Source organism: Ahaetulla prasina, chromosome 4 (genome assembly GCF_028640845.1).
Source record: "Ahaetulla prasina isolate Xishuangbanna chromosome 4, ASM2864084v1, whole genome shotgun sequence".
NCBI classification, from domain to species: Eukaryota; Metazoa; Chordata; class Lepidosauria; order Squamata; family Colubridae; genus Ahaetulla; species Ahaetulla prasina.
This window is the reverse complement of record NC_080542.1, coordinates 24071362-24094897: the sequence shown is the minus strand read 5'-3', so window position 1 is coordinate 24094897 and position 23536 is coordinate 24071362. Positions and strand designations below refer to the sequence as shown.

Sequence of the window (23536 nt, the reverse complement as noted above, 5' to 3'; positions counted from 1 at the left end):
GTATTCACACTTATGACCATCCTTCTATTCCCATGGTCATGTCATCAGAATTCAGGCACTTGGCAGCCAGCTTGGATTTACGATTGCGTAAATCCAAGCTGCGGTCATATGATCACAATTTGTGACCTTTATTTTGCCAGTTTCCAGTCAAAAAAAAAACCCCAATGGGAAAGCTGGATTTGCTTAAAGACTCTAATTCGCTTAATGAACATAATGATTTGCTTTAATGATACCATAAAAATCAAGTTAAAACCAACTTACAGCCGCAACGATTTAGGACAGAAATTATTATATCAATTGAGGTTCTAAGTTGAGGAGGAGCAGCTTATGCCCTATGGAGAAAGAATTCAACTATCCGAGAATTACCACCAAAAAGATTTTGTCTTACATTTCTATTGTTTACACTTCCAATGGAAATTTTGAGCAAAGTTTCCATTGGTGAATAAAATATGTGTGCTGGTTGTTACAAAAGAAGTGGCTCATGAAATACTTAGATCGTAGAGCATTTAAGAACTGATAGTTGCGTTTTGAACTGATAAATAAAACAATAATTTTTAAATGGGACAGATAGACAGACATTCCATGCAGCTTGACCCTGAAAAAGCCTGCTCTTGACATTATAATTTTATTTTTCAAGAGTGATTTGAAGCAAACAGCATTGCTGTGATTCAACCTCAAAACCATGGTCATAACACAGTTAGGATCCTGGGCTTTTCAACCAATTAAAATTGAAACGCAATAAAAGAATGGAGTTTTCATTCATTCACTGCCCCCTCCACCCAAAATATTCTGAGAGCCAAACTAGACATGATGGAGCATTTCAGAACTTAAAACTGAAATGGCCTAGGGAGAACATAGCGCCTTAGAGGGAATAAAGCAAGGGTGAGTCCCTGAATTGAAATAATTCATATGTTTAATTGTAAAAACTGGATTTCAGATGCAAAAACACACTGGCTGTAATGGATATACAGAGTTTGGATGTATGTAAAGCATATGGTGTAGGAATTTGAAACCCTGAAATTTTAAAGAGCAGTAGGCTTTAAGTTTTTACAGAGTCCAAAAGGGGATACAGTTTTTTTTCTTCTTGTTTTGCAATTACATTTGGACTCCACTTTTCTCTTTATATCTAGGAATAAGGAATTTTGTGAAACAATACAGTAACACCAAACTATTACAGATTTAAAAAGAAATAAAAGCAATTTAACAACTAAACTGTTAGACATTTAAACTTACGACCCAAAAGCCTGCTGAAGAAAGGAATTTAAGATTAATCCTCTGATCTCTGTAGAGAGATGATTTATTTAAAAAAAAAATTCAACAGTACATAAAACAATCAAAAATAATTAAACCCTTTTTTTAAAAAAAAAAACCCTACTTTTTAAAAAATAAATACAAGCAAAACTATCCATCCAGCTAAAAACCATCGATTAACTTGACCTCGGAAAGGAATTTAAGATGAGACTTCTCTGCTCTTAGTAGACAGATTATCCCTAAACATTGGAATTGCAGTGAAAACCTGACCTATAATCCTAATTAACTGCAACCCAAAAATGAGGAACCTGCAACTGAAGATGCTTCCTTAAGTGACTTGGCCATAAACCATTCTGGGCTCTGAGATCAGATAGTCTCGCCTTATATCCTGCCCAGAAACAAACTGGAAATAGAAGATGAAAGTAGATGTAACTTGGGCACATTGTGTTTTTAAGTGGAGATCTGTACCTCTGGAGCAATATAGTCAGGTGTTCCACAAAAGGTCCGGGTGGTGATGCCAGGGAAAATGTTTTCTTTACACATCCCAAAATCTGTGATCTTAATGTGGCCATCAGCGTCCAACATGACGTTGTCCAGTTTCAAATCCCTAGAGACAATAGTATGAAGAATTGGAACTGAGTCTGTCCAACAGAGGGCTCCAATTATATAATGACTCCAAAATCTCTCATTATAGATAGTCCTTGCTTAATGACCGATCACTTAGTGACTATTCACTAAGATATGATGGACCTCCCAGATCTATTTACAACCGAGTTCCAGAGTTCCGAGCCCTCCTTCCCATAGTTAAGTGACTGAATTTTGGGCACTTCGCAACCAGCTCACATTTATGGCCCTGTTATGGCTCCCGCCCCCGAACCTGGCCCCATGCCCGAAAGTGCCTTGGAGCCGGGCCTGCTGCCAGAAAGTGATTTGGACAGTGAGGGGGAAGGGCCATCAGGACTTACCTCAGAAGCACCGGCCTCCCTGGATCAGTTCCAGGAGCCAGAAGCAGGCCAAGCGAAAGAGATAACAAGGCCTCCTTCTCCTGACTCCTTCCCCCCACAGGCCACGCCTGCAAACCCAGCTGACAGCAATCAGGCTTGGCTCAATCCCAGGTTTCGTAGGCAGGAGAGAAGAGAACAACAGAAGCAGGGGAGGGGCAGGCCTAGGAAGTGCTGAGTCATGGAGCCACACCCCACAGGATATAAAAGGCAGCAAGAGCTGATGTGTCTCTTTGTATCAGGCAAATCCACGGATTGACTAGAGCTGAAGATTGTGAATCACCAGCGTCTTGGCAGCCAACGAGGGCTCTTGGCAGACGCTGGCTCTTTTGCTGCCAGAGCTGATAAGAGCCGGCTAATTAAGCCATCGTTCGGACAGAGGCGAGGAGGACATAACAGGCCCTTTGTAGCATCCCATGGTCACTAATTTTCATCATTTTTTGCCACTTTTTGGTATTCCAGTAAAAAACATTTGGGTTAACAATTGCCATGTTTGCTTAATGATGTTGACATCTACTTAACAACCATAAAGTTCAATTAACAACCGCTGCTAAAAAAAGTTGTAAAAACAACGCAGTCGCGTGGTAACCCACTTGATGACCACCATGTCTTACGACCATAATTCCAGGCTTAATTATGGTCATAAATTGAGAATTAGGCTGAATCCGCCCACTGCCAGGAGTTCAATCCTGACTCAAGTTGACTCAGCTTTCCATCCCTCCAAGAGATAAAATGATGACCCAGACTGTTGAGGGCAATATGCTGACTCTGTAAATTGCTCAGAGAGTGCTGTAAAACACTACAAAGCGGTATATAAGTCTAAGTGCTGTTGCTATTACCTGTATTCAGATTTTGATACTGGGGGGAAAAAAAGACGGCTGGAGAGGTCATGGGATGGAAAGAAAGGAGTGGAGCTGTATCTTCTCAATTCTTACAAAAACATTGGGATTTTAGTAAGTTCCAAAGATTTTTAATCAAGACAACCCCCCGCCCCCCATCTCCTTCTCCTTGGGTGGGCATGAAGAATGGACAGCAACCAGAGCAATCAGAGACTCACCTGTAAATAATTCCCTTGTTATGCAAAAAGAATAGGCCAATCGCAATTTCAGCTGCATAAAACCTATAGGAGAATAGAGGAAATGATGCCAATTAGAAAGAGGATGGCAAATAGCTCACTGCTAGAATCTTCAGTGTGTTTTTTATGGCAGTTTCAATGGACACTTTTTCATGCTCTATTGGATGATGGCCAAGCCTATTCCTAAACCAAGGCAGTCCATGTCGGGATGTTCAGAGCATTTTTTCCAGAGCATCTTTCTGTTTTTAATCCATTGATGAAGGTCTGGCCCTGGCTGCCCCGCCAGGTGGAAAAACGTCTGCCAGGGGGCAGAGCAAGAGAAGATGCTTTCTTCTTTCTGCCAGAGGACAGTAATTACTTGCTGAGAATTATTTGTTTGTTTTGATGGATGCCTTCAAGTCAGTTTTTGAGTCCTGGCCAAGACCCTTCAGTTTCCTTGGCAAGATTTGTGAGAAGTGGTTTGATACCGTCTCATTCCTAGGGTTGTGAGAAAGTGACTGGCCCAAGATCACCTACTTGGCTTTGTGCCTAAGGCAGGAGTAAAAGTCACTACCTGCTAGTTTCTAGTCTGGTACCTTAACCACTGCACAAACTTCATTTTTTGCAAAGAATGTTCTCTTTTTGTCTTTTTTTAAAACATAAAAGCATTGCTCTACTTCCAGTCTCAAATCATGCAATCATATTACTTCACAATCTCATAAATTATTGCTTTCCCACCTAACTCCATTATACATGCCAGGAGTGGGGAACGATGGCCCTTTTTTAATAATTTTAATAATCGGCCTTTAAAATTTGCTCTTTTTAATTGTTGTTTTAAACTGTATATATCTTTGTTTTTACTTTCTTTCTGACTTGGATGCTGGGACGAATCTTTACCAATGATTCTCAAAATCAAACTAAAAGTTTCAACCAGTGTTACTTCCAGTTTCTGGCGGGGGGGGGGGGGAAATGCATCGTAGCATTGGGTTCACTTAACAACTGCCATTAAAAACGTCATAAAATTGCGCACAGTGACATGATGATCTACTTAATTACTGTCACAACTTATGATCACAATTATAGGATCTACTGTAGTCTTAAATCGAAGACTACTTATAATCTGAGCAGTGGGAGATACTTTTCTCATCTCTCTAATTTTCTTAAGACAAACAAGGGACGGTTCTGCTGTTTGGTGATAGTGCATAGCCAGACTAGACTAGGATATTAAACTAGATCAGCAAATGACCAGACTACCACTCTTGGGAGCTAATCATGATTTTTAAATCTGCATTTAAGTTTTTCAGAGTAACTTTTCTTTGGGTTTGATGATGGTTGACATATAGATAGCCAACTTCCCCCCAAAAAACTCACGTACATAGCATGGGGTTCCTTGAATTTCCCAACCTGCTGGATGTGATACATTAGGTCTCCTCCATTGACATACTCCATAACAAAATACAGCCGGTCCTTGAAGGAAAAGAGCAGAATATGTCCCCAGACAAATAAATTCCTCCATAAGTATTTCCTAAATCAGTGTTTCTCCACCTCGGCCATTTTAAGATGTGTGGACATCAGTTCACGAAATAAAACATACTCTGATTATATAAATAAGCCCTCTTTAATAAAAAGTAGTGGTTTTTTTATTGTTCAAATTATTTTGAACACAATTAATATAAAAACAATTGGCACTGTCTCAAAAGCAGCCCTTCTTTCTCCAATTGCATTTGTAAAGGGCACACGCAGGCATAATTTCAAAAAAATTCAATGACACATGGTGTTTGTTCAGTGCAGAACTATTGATTTCTCTTGTGCCCAAATGCAAGTGGTGGGAAGAAATTATTTATTCCAATTAAAGAATCAATTTCAGGGTTTCCATCCTTAGCAACTTTAAGACTTGTGGCTTTTAATTTCCAGAATTCCCCAGCCAGCACGCCTGGCTGGAGAATTTTGGAAACAGAAGTCCACAGTTCTTAAAAGTTACCAAGGTTGGACACTCCCAATTTATTTAATTAAAAGGCTAATATTTGTTTAATGAAATAACTCTGGAAGACAAGAATTACCGCTGTTTGAAAGGTAGAATGCAGCTGAGTTAGGAAATGTGGGCGCTCCCCCATGGCCAAGACCCGCTTTTCCACCATAGTACATTCTACATCATCATCTTGGATTATCACATCTTTCTTTAGGATCTTGATGGCATAGAGCTCATCTGTCCCCCGGCGCTCGGCCAGCATCACCTGTGGGGAAAGCACCCCAGAGTCTTGAGTCTTGTTTCCACCTAACTTAAGGAAATTCTGCCTTTGCAAGGGCCCACAATTTGGACACTGCCAGTATTTGTACCTCCCTCTCTTGTGCGCCTCTGGCCCACTGCCAAGACCCACCTTGCCAAAACTTCCCTTGCCCAGAACCATGAGAAAGTTGAAATCCGAGATGTGGAAGCGGTTGGTGCCAAAGAATCCGCCACGCTTAGAGTCTGTGGGGCTTGGAGATGGAGATGGGATAGGACCATGGCGGACCTTCTGCAGAACAAAAGGAGGAAATGCAGGCGTGAAGGTTCTGCAGGCTCAGAATTAAGGGCATCGCAACTAGAGTTACATTAAAACTTCAGCAATCTCTGCCATTTTGAAGAAGATGCACCATGGGTGTTCACCTGTTTCTTCATACCTTTGAAATGGAAGCTGGTACAAGCTACATTTAGTACAAATGGTAAAATTCTTAGATATTAAGGAGCGTGTGAGAATGGACAATGGAATGTCCCAAAGGTGCTTTTCCAAGAGGCAACTGGACTTTCTTTGAAAACGTTTTGCTTCTCATCCAAGAAGCTTCTTCAGGTCTGACTGGATAGTGGGGAATGGAAGGATTTATATTCCTTGCACACAAGTGGTGATTTGCATTCCTTCTGTGCTTTCCTACAGAAAGCACAGCTCCAACTTCTCAATGACAACACAGTTCTTTCAGCAGGACTCCATACCCATTTGCACTACTCAGGTGACCCTGAGGACATGGACAAATCCATGATTCTCTAAAAGAATGCTAATGACCAGCTGACTACAAGGAACATAAATCCTTCCATTACCCACCTTCCATTCAGTCAGAGCGAAGAAGCTTCTTGGATGAGAAGAAAAACACGAAAGTCCAGTCACCTCTTGAAAAAGCACCTTTGGGACAACCATGACCTGGATGACTGAGAATATTAATGAAGAATGAAGTGATTCTGATATATATGCAGTTGCTAATTAACTTTCTTTACCAGAGGATCTGTGGAGTCATTACACAAACAGGGCAAATCCACAGTAAACTGAGGAAGTTACCATGACTCCAGACTCAGATTTTTTAGGCAGAAAATCTTGGTGGCAATACCCAGTAATCTCCAATCTAGAAGGCTTATATTCAAGGTACAGTTAATCCTTAATTTACAATCATTCATTTAGTGACCATTCAATGTTAAACACTAAAAAAAGGACTTATGTTTTCGCATTTATGACTGTTGCAGCATGCCTATGGTCACGTTATCAAAATTCAGAAGCTTGGCATCTGGCTCGTATTTATGACAGTAATCACATTTGTAATCTTCCCTGCTGACTTCCGACAAGCAAAGTCAATTGGGGAAGTCAGAAATGCTTCACTTAAGAACTGCAGTGATTCACTTAAAAACTATGGCGAAAAGTCATAAAATTGTTGCTAAATGGACAAAACTTACTTAACAACTGCCTTGCTTAGCAATGGAAATTTGGGACTCAATTGCGGTCATAAATTAAGGACTATCTGAACTGCTTTCTGGGAAGACCACCAATAGGTGGATTTATTTCAGTGATCCTGGTGTTATCTTTCTTTCTCTGATACTTTTGCTTCAAAAGAGCTGCTGATCCAGTTCTACAGAGGAATTATTGAGTCTGCACCTCTATAACTGTCTGGTTTGGTTCTGCAACCCAACAAGACAGACACAGACTTCAGAGGATCATTAGAACTGCAGAAAAAACAATGGCTACCAGCCTGCCTTCTACTGAGAACCTGTATACTGCATGAGTCAAAAAGAGGGCTGTGAAAATATTTACAGACCCCTCACATCCTGGACTTAAACTGTTTCAACTCCTACCCTCAAAAGGATGCTACAAAGTACTACACACCAGAACAGTTTTTTCCTGAACGCCATCACTCAGCTAAACAAATAATTCCCTCAATACTGTCAAACTATTTACTAAATCTGCATTACTATTAATTTTCTCATCGTTCCCATCACCAATCTTCCTTCCACTTATGACTGTATGACTGTAACTTTGTTGCTTGTATCCTTACAATTTATATTGATAGTGATTGTTTCCTGATTGCTTATTTGTAACCTATGACTATCATTAAGTGTTATACCTTACAAGTCCTTATGAATGTATCTTTTCTTTTATGTACACTGAGAGCACATGCACCAAGACAAATTCCTAGTTTGTCCAATCACACTTGGGCAATAAAAAATTCTATTCTATTCTATTCTATTCTACTCTATTCTATTCTATTCTATTCTATTCTATTCTATTCTATTCTATTCTATTCTATTCTATTCTATTTGTATTTATACCATCTCCATTTTTCTCTTTCCAGCGTATGGACAGATCTAAGGAAATGCTTTTTCTCCAGAATTAAACACTGTGATTCAGCCAACAATGTTCCCGAAGAGAGACATATCCATGACTGTTAAGCATATTAGCTAAGGACATGTTTCCAAGTTCAGAAGGAGCATATCAATGGCTGCTGGAAGGAGGGAAAGATGGGCAATATATTGTGAACAGCCAAAAAGCAACATACCGTATTTTTCGGAGCATAAGACACACCTTTTTCCACTAAAAAAGAGGGTGAAAATCTGGGTGCATCTTATACTCCAAATGTAGCCCCGCCCAGCTTCTCCAACAGAGGTTTCAGAGCCTGAAAAAAGCATCAGAAACAGAGCTTCAGAAAAAAAGCCCCAAACGGAGCTTAGGAAAAAAAAACCCAAACGGAGCGTCAGAAAAGAAGCTCCCAAACAGAGCTTCAGAGGATTTTTTTCTGAAGCTCTATTTTGGAGGCTTTCAGAGGCAAAAAAAAGTTTTTTCTGAAATGGAGTTTCAGAGGCAGAAAAAAAAGCAAGGCACAGAGCTCACAACCAAGGAACCTGTTGCTAAAATTCAGCTCTGGGAACAGCTGATTGGGGGTACTCTGGGAGGCCAATCCATCTGCCAATCAGCTTTTTTCTTATTTTCTTCCCCAAAAACTAAGGTGTGTCTTATACTCCGGTACGTCTTATACTCCGAAAAATATGGTAATTGGTCCTAAAAAAATTAAAGGACCGGATGGACATCAGTAGATTCAAGGGATCAAGTGGCTCTTTCCCTTTTCTTGTGTCCTGCACTTCCCTCTTTCTCTAAGTGAGCTTTGATGGCTGCTTTTATGGCAACAGAAGAATCCATCTTTCACCTCTTCTCGAAATAAAAGAAACAGAATTTTTTTTTATACCTCATAGAGTTCCAGAGGGAAGTTGCAAGCCTGGAAAACAAAACATTAAGATGTAAGCAGCTGCCTGAATGACCTCTGTTCCATCCTGCCTCTCTTCATTAAAAATATAATTTCTGCCCATTTTTAAGCCGGACCATCCACCCACCATTTATAGGACCATCTCAAGAAATTTAGTTGTTTAAGGCAAAGGACAAGATGATTCTCTCCATCCAGAGAAGACAGCCGAGACTGTCTAATGGCAGGATAATGAATGCCATTTCAGCAGACTCAGGTCAGAATAAAACACACAGATCGGTGTTCTCCCCCCCAAAAATAGCTAGAGAAGGTTTCTAAAATCCTCTCTCTTTGAACCGTCTATCATTCTGCCTCACATTAGAGCTGATCTTATAGATCAACAGGCCTGCCCTTCAATAATACTGTGTTTGTCACAGTAGATCCTAGAGCTGTGAAGTACATGTTTCGTGATCAGGCTTGATGCAACACAGTGAGTGTAAAACACACAGCCCAAACTGCCTTTAAAAGATAACATTTATGGATTTGTTTGTTTAGCATATGGTGAAGTTGCGTTAGCCAGGAGACTATAGTGCTAATACAGAGTAGTAGTTTGGCTACCTAAGATTGCTAAGCCTGTTAGGTTCATGGTCACACACTTTCCAAAGTGCACCACAGGGGACGAGCTAGTTCCACACCAAAAAGAAAGACGAGCAGCTTTCCTGCAGCGTCATCTTGGGCCTTTTCCCTCTTCCAAAGTTGTCACTCAGCTTGCAGACATGCATTGCAATTGGGAAAGTCCAGTGCCCGCAAGATTCTAACTGGCTGCATGAAGTGCCGAATACCACCAAAGTGGTACCTATTTATCTACTCGCATATAACATGCTTTTGAACGGCTAGGTAGCAGAAGCCAAGTCGAGTGATGGGAGCTCGCCCACCATGTAGTGCTAGGATTCAAACCGCTGAAGCAAAGCTCCAGCATCATTAAACCACTGAGCCACACGCCTCATTTATGGGATAACAGTGAAATACGAAGAACATTGCAAGTGGCTCTATTGGAAAACCAGATTCATTTTTAGGGCCCTAGAAAGGCTCTGGAGCATGAGAAGAGCAAAAAAGGGGCCCTCCCCACCCACACCAGGTCCTCCGGAGGTAGGAAATAGCCTGTTTCCCTATTGCAGGAGGATCCAAAAGGGCCAAAAATCAGCTGGCGGAGCTGAGCTCGCATGCCCACCAATATAGCTACACGTATCATCTGTGGCACACATGCCATAGGTGCGCCATCACGGGTGTATGGGGTACCAATCCAAACATTGTCATGGAGCCACATGGTTACCTCAAATTTCTGCAGCAGCCCACAGTTTTCTGCATCCGCCACAGGGACACTATAATATTCGCCCTCCTCCTGATTGAGCAATTTGTACCTGGGACAGCAACGCAGACAGGGACATTGGGCAGGATGGAAGTGGACAAAAGAGGGAGCGATTGAGCAAGAGGGATGATGGGGAAGAAAATGGAAGGAAACAGAGAGAGGAGAACAGAATGAACGGATGAATGGAAGCCAAAAATGGGAGATATTTGGGGGGTTAAATTAAAGGAGAGGAGAGAGAGAGAGACAGAGAAAGAGGATGGTGCCAACCAAGCAAACAGATAAAATCCAAAAAGACGCCAAGACGGAGAAAGAGAGAGAATATGAGCACTGGTGGGCCACTGTGTTGCTCCATTGTTCTCTTCCATTTTTTCCTACCCAACAGATTTCCCCTTACCATCCTTCCACGGGGCCCTTGAACAGCTCAGAGACTCCAAAGGACATGGCACCCATGAAGTCATTGCGGGTTGTCCGGTCCCAGTCCCAAACCTCGATGGAGAGGCGCCGGTCCATGTCACCTGGCTGCAGGGTGCTGGTGGATGGCAAAGGGAAAGGAGGAGATTTTTAAAAATCGGAATAAACAAATTTTCTTATTATTTCATGTTGTGCACCCTTTCCTGGAAAGCCACTCATGCCTTGGTCATCTCCCAACTGGATTATTGCAATGCGCTCTACATAGGTTTACCCTTGGAACAGGATCCTAAACTTCGGCTGGTATGGAATGAGGCTGCGTGATCAATCTTGGTAACCCAAAGAATGATGCATGACACCCCGCTGTTGCACAAGGTGCACTCGGTGCTGATTTGCTTCCAGGTCCAATTCAAATGTTGGTTTTGACCTTTGAAGCCCCATATGGCATAGGGACAGGTTACCTATAGAATCATCTTTGCTCCATTATGTCAGCCTGTCCCACTTGGTCCCGCTGCGACACATTCTGTTAAAGCATGGCTGACTGGGGAATTCTGGGAGTTGAAGTCCACAAGTCTTAAAGTTGCTACACTTGGAGATCCCTGAGTTAAAGAATTCCAACTAACTCTGCTGTTGCTTCCACCCTTTAGAACAGGGGTCTCAAACTCGATTTCATTGAGGTCCGCATCAGGGTTGTGTTTGACCTCAGGGGGAGGTCAGGTGGGGTGTGGCCAGGATGGGCATGGCCAGCTTGATGTCATGTTGGAGGGGCACCTGTGGTGGCCCTAATGCTCTGCCAGCGAAAACGGAGCTTGGGAGAGCTATGGGTGGCCCTTCCAGGCTCGGTTTTCGGCCGTGATTGCATCCTGCAGCCCTCTGCCAGCGAAAAAGAAGCTCTGGGGGACCACGCGTGGCCCTCTTGAGCTCAGTTTTTACTAGCAGAGGTACCGTGGGCAGGTCCTTCGTTGTTTCCAGGGTGGTCCTGCGGGCCAGATCTAAGCACTACATAGGCTGGATCCAGCCCACGGGCCTTGAGTCTGACACCCCTGCTTTAGAGCCTTTTCCCCCCAAAGGTGAGGCAGGCCTCCAGTATCCTGGGCTTTCAGAAATGTCTAAAGACCTCACCCTGCCATCCTGCTTGGGATTCACAGCCATGGGGCTGGTTAGCACCATGAAGCTCCTCTTCCCGCCATTTCTAAATTTGATAAATAAAATGCACATTTCCTGTCCTTTCTGTACTTACAAAACAAAGGTTTCATTCCAGACAGGATTCAGGGTGGACCTGACGGTTCTGGTCTTTTGCTTTGTGAGATTCTTTGGGTCAGGAATCAGCTTGAGTTTCACATAAGGATCAGAGAGACCATTGGGATCCATCGGGATCAAGTTCAGTGCTTCTCCAACTGATACAGAAAGAAGGGAGGGAAATAGAAACAGTGATATCAGCTTCCAAAAAGGATTATTAACTTCCAACAGAGTCCTTGTACCAGAGGGAAGAGTGAGTGGGTAGGAAGGCAGACCTCCTGTGTTTGCTGGTGGGCTGAGGGAGGAGGAACTTCTGGCATCTGTCCCGGGCCACCTGCTGTGGGCCACGAAAATTGCTACCGCAGCAATTTGTGTATGTTTGCGTGTGTGTGCATGGGGGAGAAGGGGATGGTAGGGTGGGTGAGGAAATCCCCTTCTGTCAAGAAGAATGCAGCGATGGCTTTCTTCTCACCACCTACGTGCTGGTGTTCCAGAATGCGGGAGAAAGACAGCGAGAAAGTCTGCAGGGGAAGGTGTGAAAAGCAGAGGCGGGGGAATGTCAAGTTTTGCAGCTAGGAATAGAACCCAGGTGCCCAGCCTTCACCACCCCAATCAGACCCATTCTCCACCCTGGCTATCAAAACCGCAATTGTTGGTGCCACAATACTCCTCTATTCTGAAGTGCCCAAGTCATTCTTCAAACTTCCATCTGGGCTGCCTCCATTTTTCATTATTCTTTAATATTTTTATTATTCATTATGCATTATTTTCATCTATTTTTCATGACAACAAGTTAATCCCTCTTCAAAGGAAAGGGGGAGGTTTTGTGATTTCCCGGTCCAGTTTTAGTCTACTATAACTAAATTGAATCCTTTAAGGAGAAAGAAAAAGAAGAAGAAGAAGAAGAAGAAGAAGAAGAAGAAATTGCAGAAATGAATATGCATATTTGCCCAGGAAGGTTCACTAGGATTTTACATCTGATACCAGAACTAAATTAAAAAAACTGAATCTTGGATCCTAAATGAATTGTGAAAGAATTACTGCATGTTTAAAAATGCAAAATGAGCAAACATGCCTGCATTTATAGAATTCATTTCTCTCTGAAACAAGTGGAGGAAAAAAGATTTGTGAATGTCTGCTACGTCTTCTTTTGTTGTCTATATCCTGAAATTTTTATCACAGAAAGGTTTATAAGAAGGATTAGTTAGTCTACTCATGGACTAAAACTTGCACTGACTGGAAGCACATTCATCAATGTTTTAAAATGAGGCCTTTTAATTTATGGCATTAAAGAATCAAGAGTAGCTTTTAAGTACTACAACAACAAGTTGAAGGTAATTAGTCACCTGACTGAATTGGGCAGCTATAGAAATGGAATAAAGGAATAAAAATAAAGAAATAAATTTGAAATGCTTAGGGCTCCTTTACCAGAAGACTTGTGTCTAACCGATCAATTTCATCAACCCACCTAAAATCTATGTCACTCCCAGGTAGACTTTTCAAAATATCTACGGTATCAAGTTCCCTTCAGGTATTATAGTCACAAACATGGGACGTTAATAAACTAAGTGATATTATTTTGAGACAAAGAAAGAACTAATAGCTTATATAGAAACTGCAAGTTCAGAAGCCATCTCTGCATATCCAAAGATGGCAAAACAATGGAAACTATTACCCAGAAACAATTTGTTTGCCTTGGATATTTTAGCAAAATCCTAAGGTTTTCCCAAGGACTACCATTAGCAAAAGAGTGTTTGGCCTCGTGAGTATACATCATAAATTTGCAAATTTTCTTTCCTTACAAAAGAGAAATGATGTTGGGCGAACAGTACTGCCTTCCCACTTCCGAGCCTTCTCACACCTTTTCAAGCTAGCTTGGCCCCCCGCGAAGGCTTTCTTATTTCTACCTGTTTTCAAAAGCTTCTAATTCCTTAAGTAAAGAATGAAGAGGTTTTGGTGAGATGGCGGCCATATAAATTTGATTTATAAACAAAATTGGAGTCCCAGTTTCTTCAGCTTGATTTTTTAAATAAAGTTTCTAGTCCTCAAAGCCTATCGCTTTCTATTTGACTTTTGATTATAAGAGGCAGTTAATAACAGGTATCAGCATTAAAGAAATATTATAATTATTTGAGCTCATCAAAAATCTGGGTAAACTGAATCAATGTAACCCACCATCTAAAAGACAGAAGAGCAAAGCAAATTGTTTTGGAAGACTACCACCAAAAAGGCCCAGCAGTTCCTGACAATGCCACCAATATAAGTTTCAACATCGAAATGTTGAGAACAGGACATCTAATAAGATATTAATAAGTGAGTACACATATGTCCAATTTCATTACACTTCAGTGCCACTCTTTCCTTACCAGTCACCCGGATCTCATCACTTCCAAATGTATCAATTTGAAGTTGGAGGCGTCCACGGCGTTCTGTATGGTCAACACCACACAAACTGGGAACACAATGGACACAGCGTTTGTGTACATTCATCTCACAGCCTGCAGGGGGCAACAGAGGTTGGCAAATCAGCCCAAAGCTGATAGACATAAGGAGAAAAGATTTCCATACTCTTGACACAGGTTCAATTTATTGCTTAAATTGGAAGGTTTTTCTAAATATTAGTAAATAAATCTTGGAGTTTTCACTTTCAAAACCTTTTAACTTAAACATGGCTAGTTTGAGTGTTCTGAGCTTTGCATTTGCAATAGTTTTGTTCTGAGGCCAGAAAAAAAAAAACAGCAATCAGAACAAAATTTACCTACTTCAAAAATTCAACAGTATTTCAGAATTCCTAGACCGCAGGTCACAGGAAGTAACCTCACATCCAACCAATTCAACCTTCTTGAATGTTGAAGCTTAATATAAAATGTGTGTGTTCTAAGAGTTTGTTCCAAGATTGTATAAAGGAATTGTATGAACTTGTTATGAAACAACTGTCCAGAAGGGGCTTGGGGAAGTATTTACATTGTCCAGAGTTTAAAGAAAGCTTAAGAAAGAAACTAAGAAAATGTCCTTGATTTTATTAATATAACAAAGGACAGAGAGAACAGTGCAGGACAGGGTTTATAATATTTTTCAACCACAGGAAATTTAAGATGGGCAAACGTCATGCTTTTTGGAGAATTCTGGAAGATGAAGTTCACCCATTTTAGAATTGCTGAGGTTGAGAAACACAAGAATAGGATTTCAAAATTCTGTTAATTTATTCCACTATTGTAAAGAAGCATTATTGGAATGTCTGTGTTTCTTGACCTTACCTACTTCAAATGGCTGACACATTAGAACAAAACATTCAATCTAGGACTGAGTCCGTTTGTTCGAAGTTCAAAACAAAATACATTTCTGCTTCGTGCACATCCCTACTTCTAATTTTACATGTCTTCAATTAGTGAAATCACATTTTTTCCCCTGTAAGTTAAATATTTTACTACAGGAAGTTACAAATGCCCTAGATAAAAGGTATCTTTTAAAAAAGAGGCATTTCTTTTTCATTCATTTATACAGGAAGGAGTCCTGTTTAGGAGAATGCCAGCTTACAGCTTATGGCTGTATCATAAGCAATCATAAGTAATAAGCAACACATACTTTGTTGTTTTTTTAAAGATTAATCACTGCAAATCCATATCATTAATTAACTAAGATGCTTCTAATGAGATAACAGTCTTCTTTGCTACATGCAAACATCTTTCTGATATTGCTCTTGAAATGGAGAAGACATTTGGCTGTGTTTGCAAGCCTATCTCAGAAAAACCATAGGTCAGATTCAGCAAATTAGCTGAAGGCTGTTCACCATCTGTTCTATAACTGATTGCAGGGATCCACTCTAAATCTTTGGGAGAAAGCAAAATCATAATATTGGCCACATCTTCCATTAAAGAAATTACTGCCCTTTAACATACTTACATTCAGGTACCCACATTTGATGCAATGGCTTCTCAGTTATAGCTCCCAAATTCTTAGACACTGGCTGCATTGGTTACATAAAATTTCTTCTTGAATTTATGTATTTTGATGTTTCTACATCCCTGGGGTGCAATTTCAGACGAATCTACTTCTATACACCCAGAATTTATAGAGCTGCCTTGCTATAATGAAGTTACAAAATTGAGTCATATTTTCTTTGTATGCCAGATATAAATATTGTCATCTATGCAGCTAATGGTTATTTGGCTATCACTGAACTCCAGAAGGCTTACAATTTTAAAGTCGCTTAATTTTCATCTTCATTTTCCTATCATAGGCTTTCAAAAGCCTATGCTAGTAAGATTCATAACAGACTGCTACTACTGAAGTCATAGATGGAAGGTCACCGTTTAATATTTTTAGGAAACCTGAGAAGCTTTGTTCATGTAAAAAGAAGCTTCCAATAAACAGATAGGCTCAATGCAAGAGAAGAACTAGAATCTTTCTCCCTTCTAGTTTACTTGAGCACATTGTTTACTTGGGGCAGCACATTAAAGTTGTGTCTCTTGCCTATCTGAGACCCAATAGTCTATTTTACAAACTCATTTTGATGCACAAAAGGGAACAGCAGGAAGAAGTGTGTACACATCTTTTTAAAGTGTGTATCAAGTGTAGAAGAATGAAAGAATAAGGTTTTGATAAAATAAAATAATAAATAATAATAAATAAGGTAGCCACTGAACTAAAATTGATTATTGAAAGCATGCAGTTTTTCTAGCATATGCTATGTAGAGCATTTTAGATGAATGCTACTATATTCATATATGAATGCAGACTCCTCTTCTTCTTCCTAGCGTATTCCCGCAGGTGCAGGGTCTGCTTTTCGGATCATTGAACACCACTTTGCACAATCAGCTGTGTCTCCAAGGTGCAAGCCCGCAGCTTGCATATCTTTGTTGATGTTGTCTTGCCGTCTCTGTTTTGGATGCCTGCGAGGTCGTCAGCCATTGATTTCTAGTTGGCAGGCAGTCTTGGAAACAGTGGAAGGTGCTGCTCTCTGGACATGCCCATACCAGCGGAGCCAGCCTTCTCTCATCTTCTCTATAATTGGTGGAACACCAAATGCCGTTGAATGGTGTCATTTGTGATATGGCCAAGAAGGGAGATGCCTGATATCCAACGGCACATTTGCATTTCCATGGCATGGAAGACTCTCACCTCTTGAAATTATATTGGTGTTTTATGTACAGTATGTTATTACATACACAAAAACACAAACTACTAATACTGTAATAATATTGGAAGAATATTTGAAGGACAGTGAAGAAGATACACTGAAGCATATACCACGAAGGTCTACTAAATACCAGAGAGATCAAATTGGCCTATAAGGAAGACCAAATGAAGAATAGAAAAGAGATATGGCAAGGCAAAGATTTACATGTCCAGTACATTAAAATAATAGCAGGCAAAGCAAATAACAAGTCCTAAATCAATGAATAAATCCAGGAAAGCTGAAGAAAGAAACACAGGGGCTACAAATGTATACAAAGCCATTGTTGAGAAGACCACAACAGATAGCAAGTGCTGTCTCTGTAAGGAAGCTGAAGAAACAGTGATTTACCTGATTAGCTACGGTAAAAAGATGGCACAGACTGATTACCAACAACAGCATGACAAAGTAGCAACAATGATGCATTGGAATGTCTGCAAGAAATACCACTTATTTGCAACAAGAATTGGTAAGGCCACAAAATAAACAACTGTAATAGTAAATAGACACTCTAAGGTGCTCTGGGACTTTAAAATTCAAACAGACTGTCACCTGCCATATAACAACCCAGACTTAACACTTGTCAATAAAAAAGAAAAACGTCTGGAAAGTGAACACTGCAGTAGCAATGGAGACAACAGAATAGAAGAGAAAGAAATGAGGGGAAAAATCACAAAATACAAAGACCTCCCTTCATTATATCAAATTAATATAGTTGATGCATATTTTTTTACTTATATCTATATATATTTTCTTCATGATATGTTGTTTTATCTATGACAATTGTTTGTGTATACTGTTGTGACAAAAAGAAATAAAAAAAAAACAGCTGTGGCAAAAGAAAGCAAAGATAGTAGCCACTGTCATAGGCACTTTGGGTGCAATCCCAAAACATCTGAAGAACTTCTAAGACAGCTTTACTTGGAACAGTTTACACCTGTGACAATACCTTTAATACCATTGAACAATATTTACCTCTCCTAGATCTATGGGAGGAATAAAAAAGCGAAATCCAATCTAACCATTTGACTGATTGTGCAACCAACCATACTATTAATAATAAAAATATGATTTATCTGCCTGCCTTGTGTATTCAGGAGGGATATAATATTAGAACTTGGAACTTTTTCCATGCCACAGCAGCCCTTAGTTGAAAGAAGCTTTTTGTGACAATCATTTCTGCTATTTAGTTAACAGCATTTTAATTCTTTTTCTTATAACAATTCACACAACTCTAGAGAAAAATTAAGGCTTACTCACAGGTGCATTTCATCCCCTGGTGAACTAGTCCGTACAGGAGCGAGCCACAATGATCACAGAAAGTGGGACTGCTGTAGCTATGGGTTTTGAACTTATGCTTATTCCGGGGATCCTGCAAAAGAGAAAATTTATAAACACATGTAATTAGTGAAGGCAATTATGCATTACTGTGTGACAGCCAGAAAGCAAGAATTTTGTTTATCTGAATTCCCACCATCATCTCTAAAAAGTCTACATACACTTCTCTCACCATACAGAAAAAGCCAATTTGGTATAGTGGTTAAGATGTTGGCCTAGAAACCAGGAGACAGTGAGTTCTAGTTCTGGCTTCAATCCCTCTCTCTCAGCCCAGCCCACCTCACAGGGTTGTTGTGAGGAAAGTAGGAGAAAGGAGTATTATATATGTTCGCTGTCTTGAGCTATGTAGAAAAGAAGTAATAAAAGCAGGATAAAAACAATCTAATAATAATATAAATACAGAAAAGATAATGAAATGGTTCATGGCAGATAACATTGAAAGCTCACTCTAACCATTACATTATCCAGCTACCCTATGCGTATTTTCTCCACCGTAGAATAAGTGCTATACACAAGGAAATATGTCTGCATCTGTATGACGTAAGTCTGCCTTTGCATCCAGAATAACTGAACATACCCCCAAATTTTATGCAAGAAAAAAAACTGGCAAATTTGTTCTTCTGAAAGAGAAGAGGCAAATCTTCCCATCTTTTCTAGTGTATTCACTAATATTTCAGGCCAAGGGCAACAGAAATAGGACCGTGCCAGCTGCTGAAAGTATCCATTCCTTCTGTCAGCAGTATAAATAGCAAGGAAACCAGGACATTCACCTGGAATGGAGAGACCCACTGTCCAAGTTCTTAAAAATCTCCAAACTATATTTTTTCTTACCATAATCTCACTTATCTCTCAAAAGACACTGAATTCTGTAATGAAAAAGGTACTTACATCCGTCTGGGGCCCTTTTCCAGCTCCTGGACACTCAAAAGTGACAAATTCATGGCATCTTTTATGCACGACAAAGCTGCATACTGAGAAAGAGGACACAGAAGAAAAAGTTTCATGAAAATTAGAGGTCTGATGTGGGAAAAGCAATTAGGCGAAGGAATTAATATAAGAAAGAAACAATGGCAAAGTCCAAAAATATATATATTGTAAGAATATAGGGTCAAAAGCATTATTTGTAAGAATGCTAGGGTAAAATTACGGAAACAGAAACAGAGAAAAGGAACATATGAAGTTGCTTTATCTTAGTTCCTTACTACCTGCTTTGAAGTCAGTGGGTCTCCAATCTCTTCAGCCATACTAAACCGAAGATGATAGAACTGCAAATATTTACAATAAAATGCATGCTCTCTTCACCTTATAATCTTCTTGTCCATAATATAATATGCTCTTTCCATATTACTTGTCCTTTTTTCACTCATAAGACTTCACTGAAACACTAAAGGGGTGGGTGGGGGTGGAGGACATTATTTTCAAAATCTAATCAAAGGTGTGCAAGACTAAAAAAGAAATTAAGGCATAATTCATAGTCCTTAACTTACAACCATTCATTTAGTGACCGTTCAAAGTTATAACAGCACTGAAAAAAATGATTTATGACCAGTCCTCGGGCTTACGACCTTTGCAGCATCTCCACATTCACGTAATCACAGTTCAGGCTCTTGGCAACTGGCATGGATTTACAACAGCTGCAGTGTCCCAGGGTCATATGATTACCGTCTGCGACCTTCCCAGCTGGCTTCTGACAAGCAAGGTCAGTGAGGAAAGCCAGACTCATCTACAACTGCAGTGATTCGCTTAAAAGCCATGGCAAAAATATTTTGTAAAATCAGCTGCGACTCACTTAGCAACCACCTTACTCAGCAATGTATAATCTGATCCCAAATCTGGTTATAAGTCAGATACTTATAAAGATACAAGACAGATTGGTCTATGGTCTGTGTGTGCAGGTGTAAAAATCCTGTTCTTCAACTTCCAGTCTACTCTTACTCAAGAGTGCATCAGTTTCTGCTACATGTCCAAAAAAAAAAATCATCAAGTTTAAAAGGTATTCCAAGAACACAGGGCTGCATCTTAGGTGCTATTTTGGTAGATGAAACTTTAAAAAAAAGGCCTAAAGACATTCTGAGCATCATACCAAATTACTCAGAAAACATGAATTTTGAGCCAATATGCAAGGCGTGACATTTTAAAACAACACCTGCAGTTGTTTGTCTACAAGTCAGCAAATATTTTACAGTATTGATCTTGAGTCTCCTGCTCAATGTAAGCAACTAGAACCTATTGAGAGAAAGCCAAGATGCTAATCTAGGAGGGCAGGTGTGGGGCGACAGAGTGACTTTTTTCTCACCTACAATCCCCCTCTCTCCCCACCTCTTCTTCCTTCTGCAGCTTTAGGCCTGAGATTTGGAAGAGGGTCTCTATGGCAACAAGCAGGGACAATCTCTGAGTATCCAGCTCAGCGGGGGAAGAGATTGGACCACATTAGAGGCAGGAGGAGAGAAGATGTTTGCACAAGGGTGGTTCCAGATGGAGAGTTCCTTGCTGTCTAATCAAAAGATACTTTGCAGTTACCCAAACCTCCCTCCTTAACAGATTTTGTGTGGTATATTAAAAAAAGGCAGGGAGCACTAGAAGGTTACAAACATAAGACAATTTGCTCCAGACCCTCAAAAAGTTCCAGAAATGAGGCAAAGCAGCTGCAGATTAAAACCTTTATCCAAAAAAAAGAGCAGGAAACTTTAGCTATGAACCTCTTACTCCAACTTTAAAAGCTGTCCATCTCTTTGGGCTGAGGCAACTTATTTTTAATATTTTTACATTCATGATTTTAATTGTAAGCCACCCAGAGTCGCTCTGCAGCATGAGCATATAACTGTAATGAAGGGTTGCTGGTGTTCTCTGAGCTTGGTTGTTTTGTTGCAAACGTTTCATTAACCAAACTAGGTAATATCATCAATGCTAGTGATGACGTTACTAGCACTAGACGATTAGTACTGATGATGTAACCTAGTTTTAGTAATGAAATGTCTATAAGAAAACAACCAAGCTCAGAGAGCACCAAGGACCCTTCATTTCAATCCTGAGCTACAAATATTCTCCTTTGATTGATGCAACTGTAATATATATCACAGTCTTCCTCTGTTGTTTCCGCTAATTTATACACACACACACACACCAAATAAGTGGATTTGTAGCTAGACCAACTCATCAGATATTTGACTCAGAGGCATGAGCAGCTGTTCCAATAATGATGCCCCATTATTGTGAGGTTTGGGTTTTTAAAGACCTGCAAAACAAAACTGTTCCTCATGACTCTTTCTTGTTTATGAAGCTGTGGGAGATACCTCAAAAGCAAGGCAGATCAGGATCCCCTCGCCAGCACTCCCCCTTATCCCCAGTCCCTCTCTTTGGCTGAGACATTTCTGTAAACATCTCTGGGTTGCCATAGTAACAGAGATCCTAGCTGAAGCCCCTCTATATGTGGGTCTCTTGTCTCCAGCCTCTGTAAAATAAGCATAATGTGCAAGTAATGTGTGTGGGGCGGGGGATGTGGTGGTCTAGAAGAGCTGGGAGGGGGAGTTGCTCAGGAAGGCTATCGTGGATCTTCCCCACAAAGTTGGAAGACAAAATAGGGGGCGGGGAAACATTTGGGTGCTCAGATGCTGATGGCAGAATTGAGCCAGGCACATTCGGAATGAGACGGGACCACAATTGATTGGCAGGTGTGATGCAATTGGCAAGTGAGGAGAGGGTGTCGCTTAGTGATCTCCCTGACAGCCATAGGGTGGTTTCTTAGCAACCATCAAATCTAGGAAGTGATTTCTAGAACAATCATCCCAGTTCAGGGGAGGGGGCAATGGGAGATGGTTCACACACACACACAAGCAGTGCCTGTTGAGAGGGCGTGGACCCAAACCTGAGGAACATAATAAAGAGCCAGATGACCATTAATATCTCCACTAATACAATTTTGAAGGGTGGAGATTTTTTAAATCCTCAGGTGGAACTATACAAGAGAATCTATCCGTAAAACTATTCACCATGAGTGTAATGGACAAAGAAGAAAATGGGCAGAAGATGCCATGCTTGAGGAAAGAAGCATGCCCCTAGCCCAGAGGAATATAGTGAGACAGGTGGCAAACAAAAATATTTGTCACGATTTTTTGCATCTGTTTGCATGCAAAATGCTGAACGTACAAAATATAGAGCTGCTTTGTATACATTAGACATACAAAAGTCGAGAAGTTAGCGATGCTGAGAGCAGAACATACAGTATCTCATGAGTCAAGGGCAAGATCTACGCACAAAGAGGGAACATTCCTTTAATGATCTCACCCTTCCCAATCAAAATATATAATAAAACCAATTTCAGTGGATTTCTGCCTTATGTACAAAGAAACCTTAGTTGCATGTCTCTGAGGTGCATTCAATTCTCAACCCATGAATCATTCCCCCGCCTTTCTTTTATATGAAATGCAGATGGGAAGCTATAATTTTTCATGGGAAACGGGTGCAGGGAAATGCTTCTTAAACAGCTTCACCCTGTCTGCAATGGAGGAAAATATATAGGTTTCTATCCCAACCCACAGTGTGGGATGAAAAAACAGCTCAGCAGGAAAATCTCTGAAAAGATAATGATAAAGGGGACTCTCTTCCTCTGGTTTCTCCACAAGGAATTAGAAAAAAATTGCATGTAAATGATTATAAAACAAAAAAAAACATATTGGTAGAAACTACATTAATTTACAGGGATTCTAAAAATTAGGACCCTTTTTTAGCTTGGGAAACATTATACATAAAATAACATACTATCATAAAATCCGGGCTTTGAGGTCATGTAGTCCAGGGGTCTCCAACTAAGAGCAACCAATAGATTTAAACTTAATGTCAACCACTAATCTAGATTGCAGAAAATATGACTTCTGTAACAGAATCATCAGTGCTTGGAATACTTTACCTGACACTGTGGTCTCTTCCCATAATTCTTTTTTTTTTAATAAAAAAGTTTTATTTTAACATTCATATCCAATAACATATTTAGTGTACCATCATATACAATTAATCGGACCTGCCCGGTCACCACCCCCTTCCTTTAACTCTCTTCCCTTCTCTACCTTCTTCTACTTTCCACGACCATCCTCCCCTTCTCTTATCTACATCCTCTCCTTCTTCCTCCCTACTCCTTTCTTCTCCCTCTTCTATCCCTCTTCCTTCCTTTCCTCTTCCTCTTCCTCCTCTTCTCTTGCTCTTTAATCCTAAAAGCTTTATCCAAAAACTTT

The 23536-nt window shown here is 40.3% G+C and overlaps 1 protein-coding gene across 1 annotated transcript in view; it reads right to left on the bottom strand.

The window, feature by feature from the left end:
- The window catches only part of PRKCG (protein kinase C gamma), a 48110-nt gene that overhangs the window by 5580 nt on the left and 18994 nt on the right, over positions 1–23536 (bottom strand). The window contains exons 3-14 of the mRNA XM_058183815.1: positions 19197–19279; positions 18231–18342; positions 14161–14292; positions 11796–11952; positions 10542–10676; positions 10112–10199; positions 8785–8814; positions 5685–5822; positions 5367–5540; positions 4682–4773; positions 3310–3372; positions 1720–1858 (exon numbers count right to left, since the gene is read on the bottom strand). Of these exons, the coding sequence (XP_058039798.1) occupies positions 1720–1858; positions 3310–3372; positions 4682–4773; positions 5367–5540; positions 5685–5822; positions 8785–8814; positions 10112–10199; positions 10542–10676; positions 11796–11952; positions 14161–14292; positions 18231–18342; positions 19197–19279 (1343 nt within the window). The remainder of the gene's footprint in view (positions 1–1719; positions 1859–3309; positions 3373–4681; positions 4774–5366; positions 5541–5684; positions 5823–8784; positions 8815–10111; positions 10200–10541; positions 10677–11795; positions 11953–14160; positions 14293–18230; positions 18343–19196; positions 19280–23536) is intronic.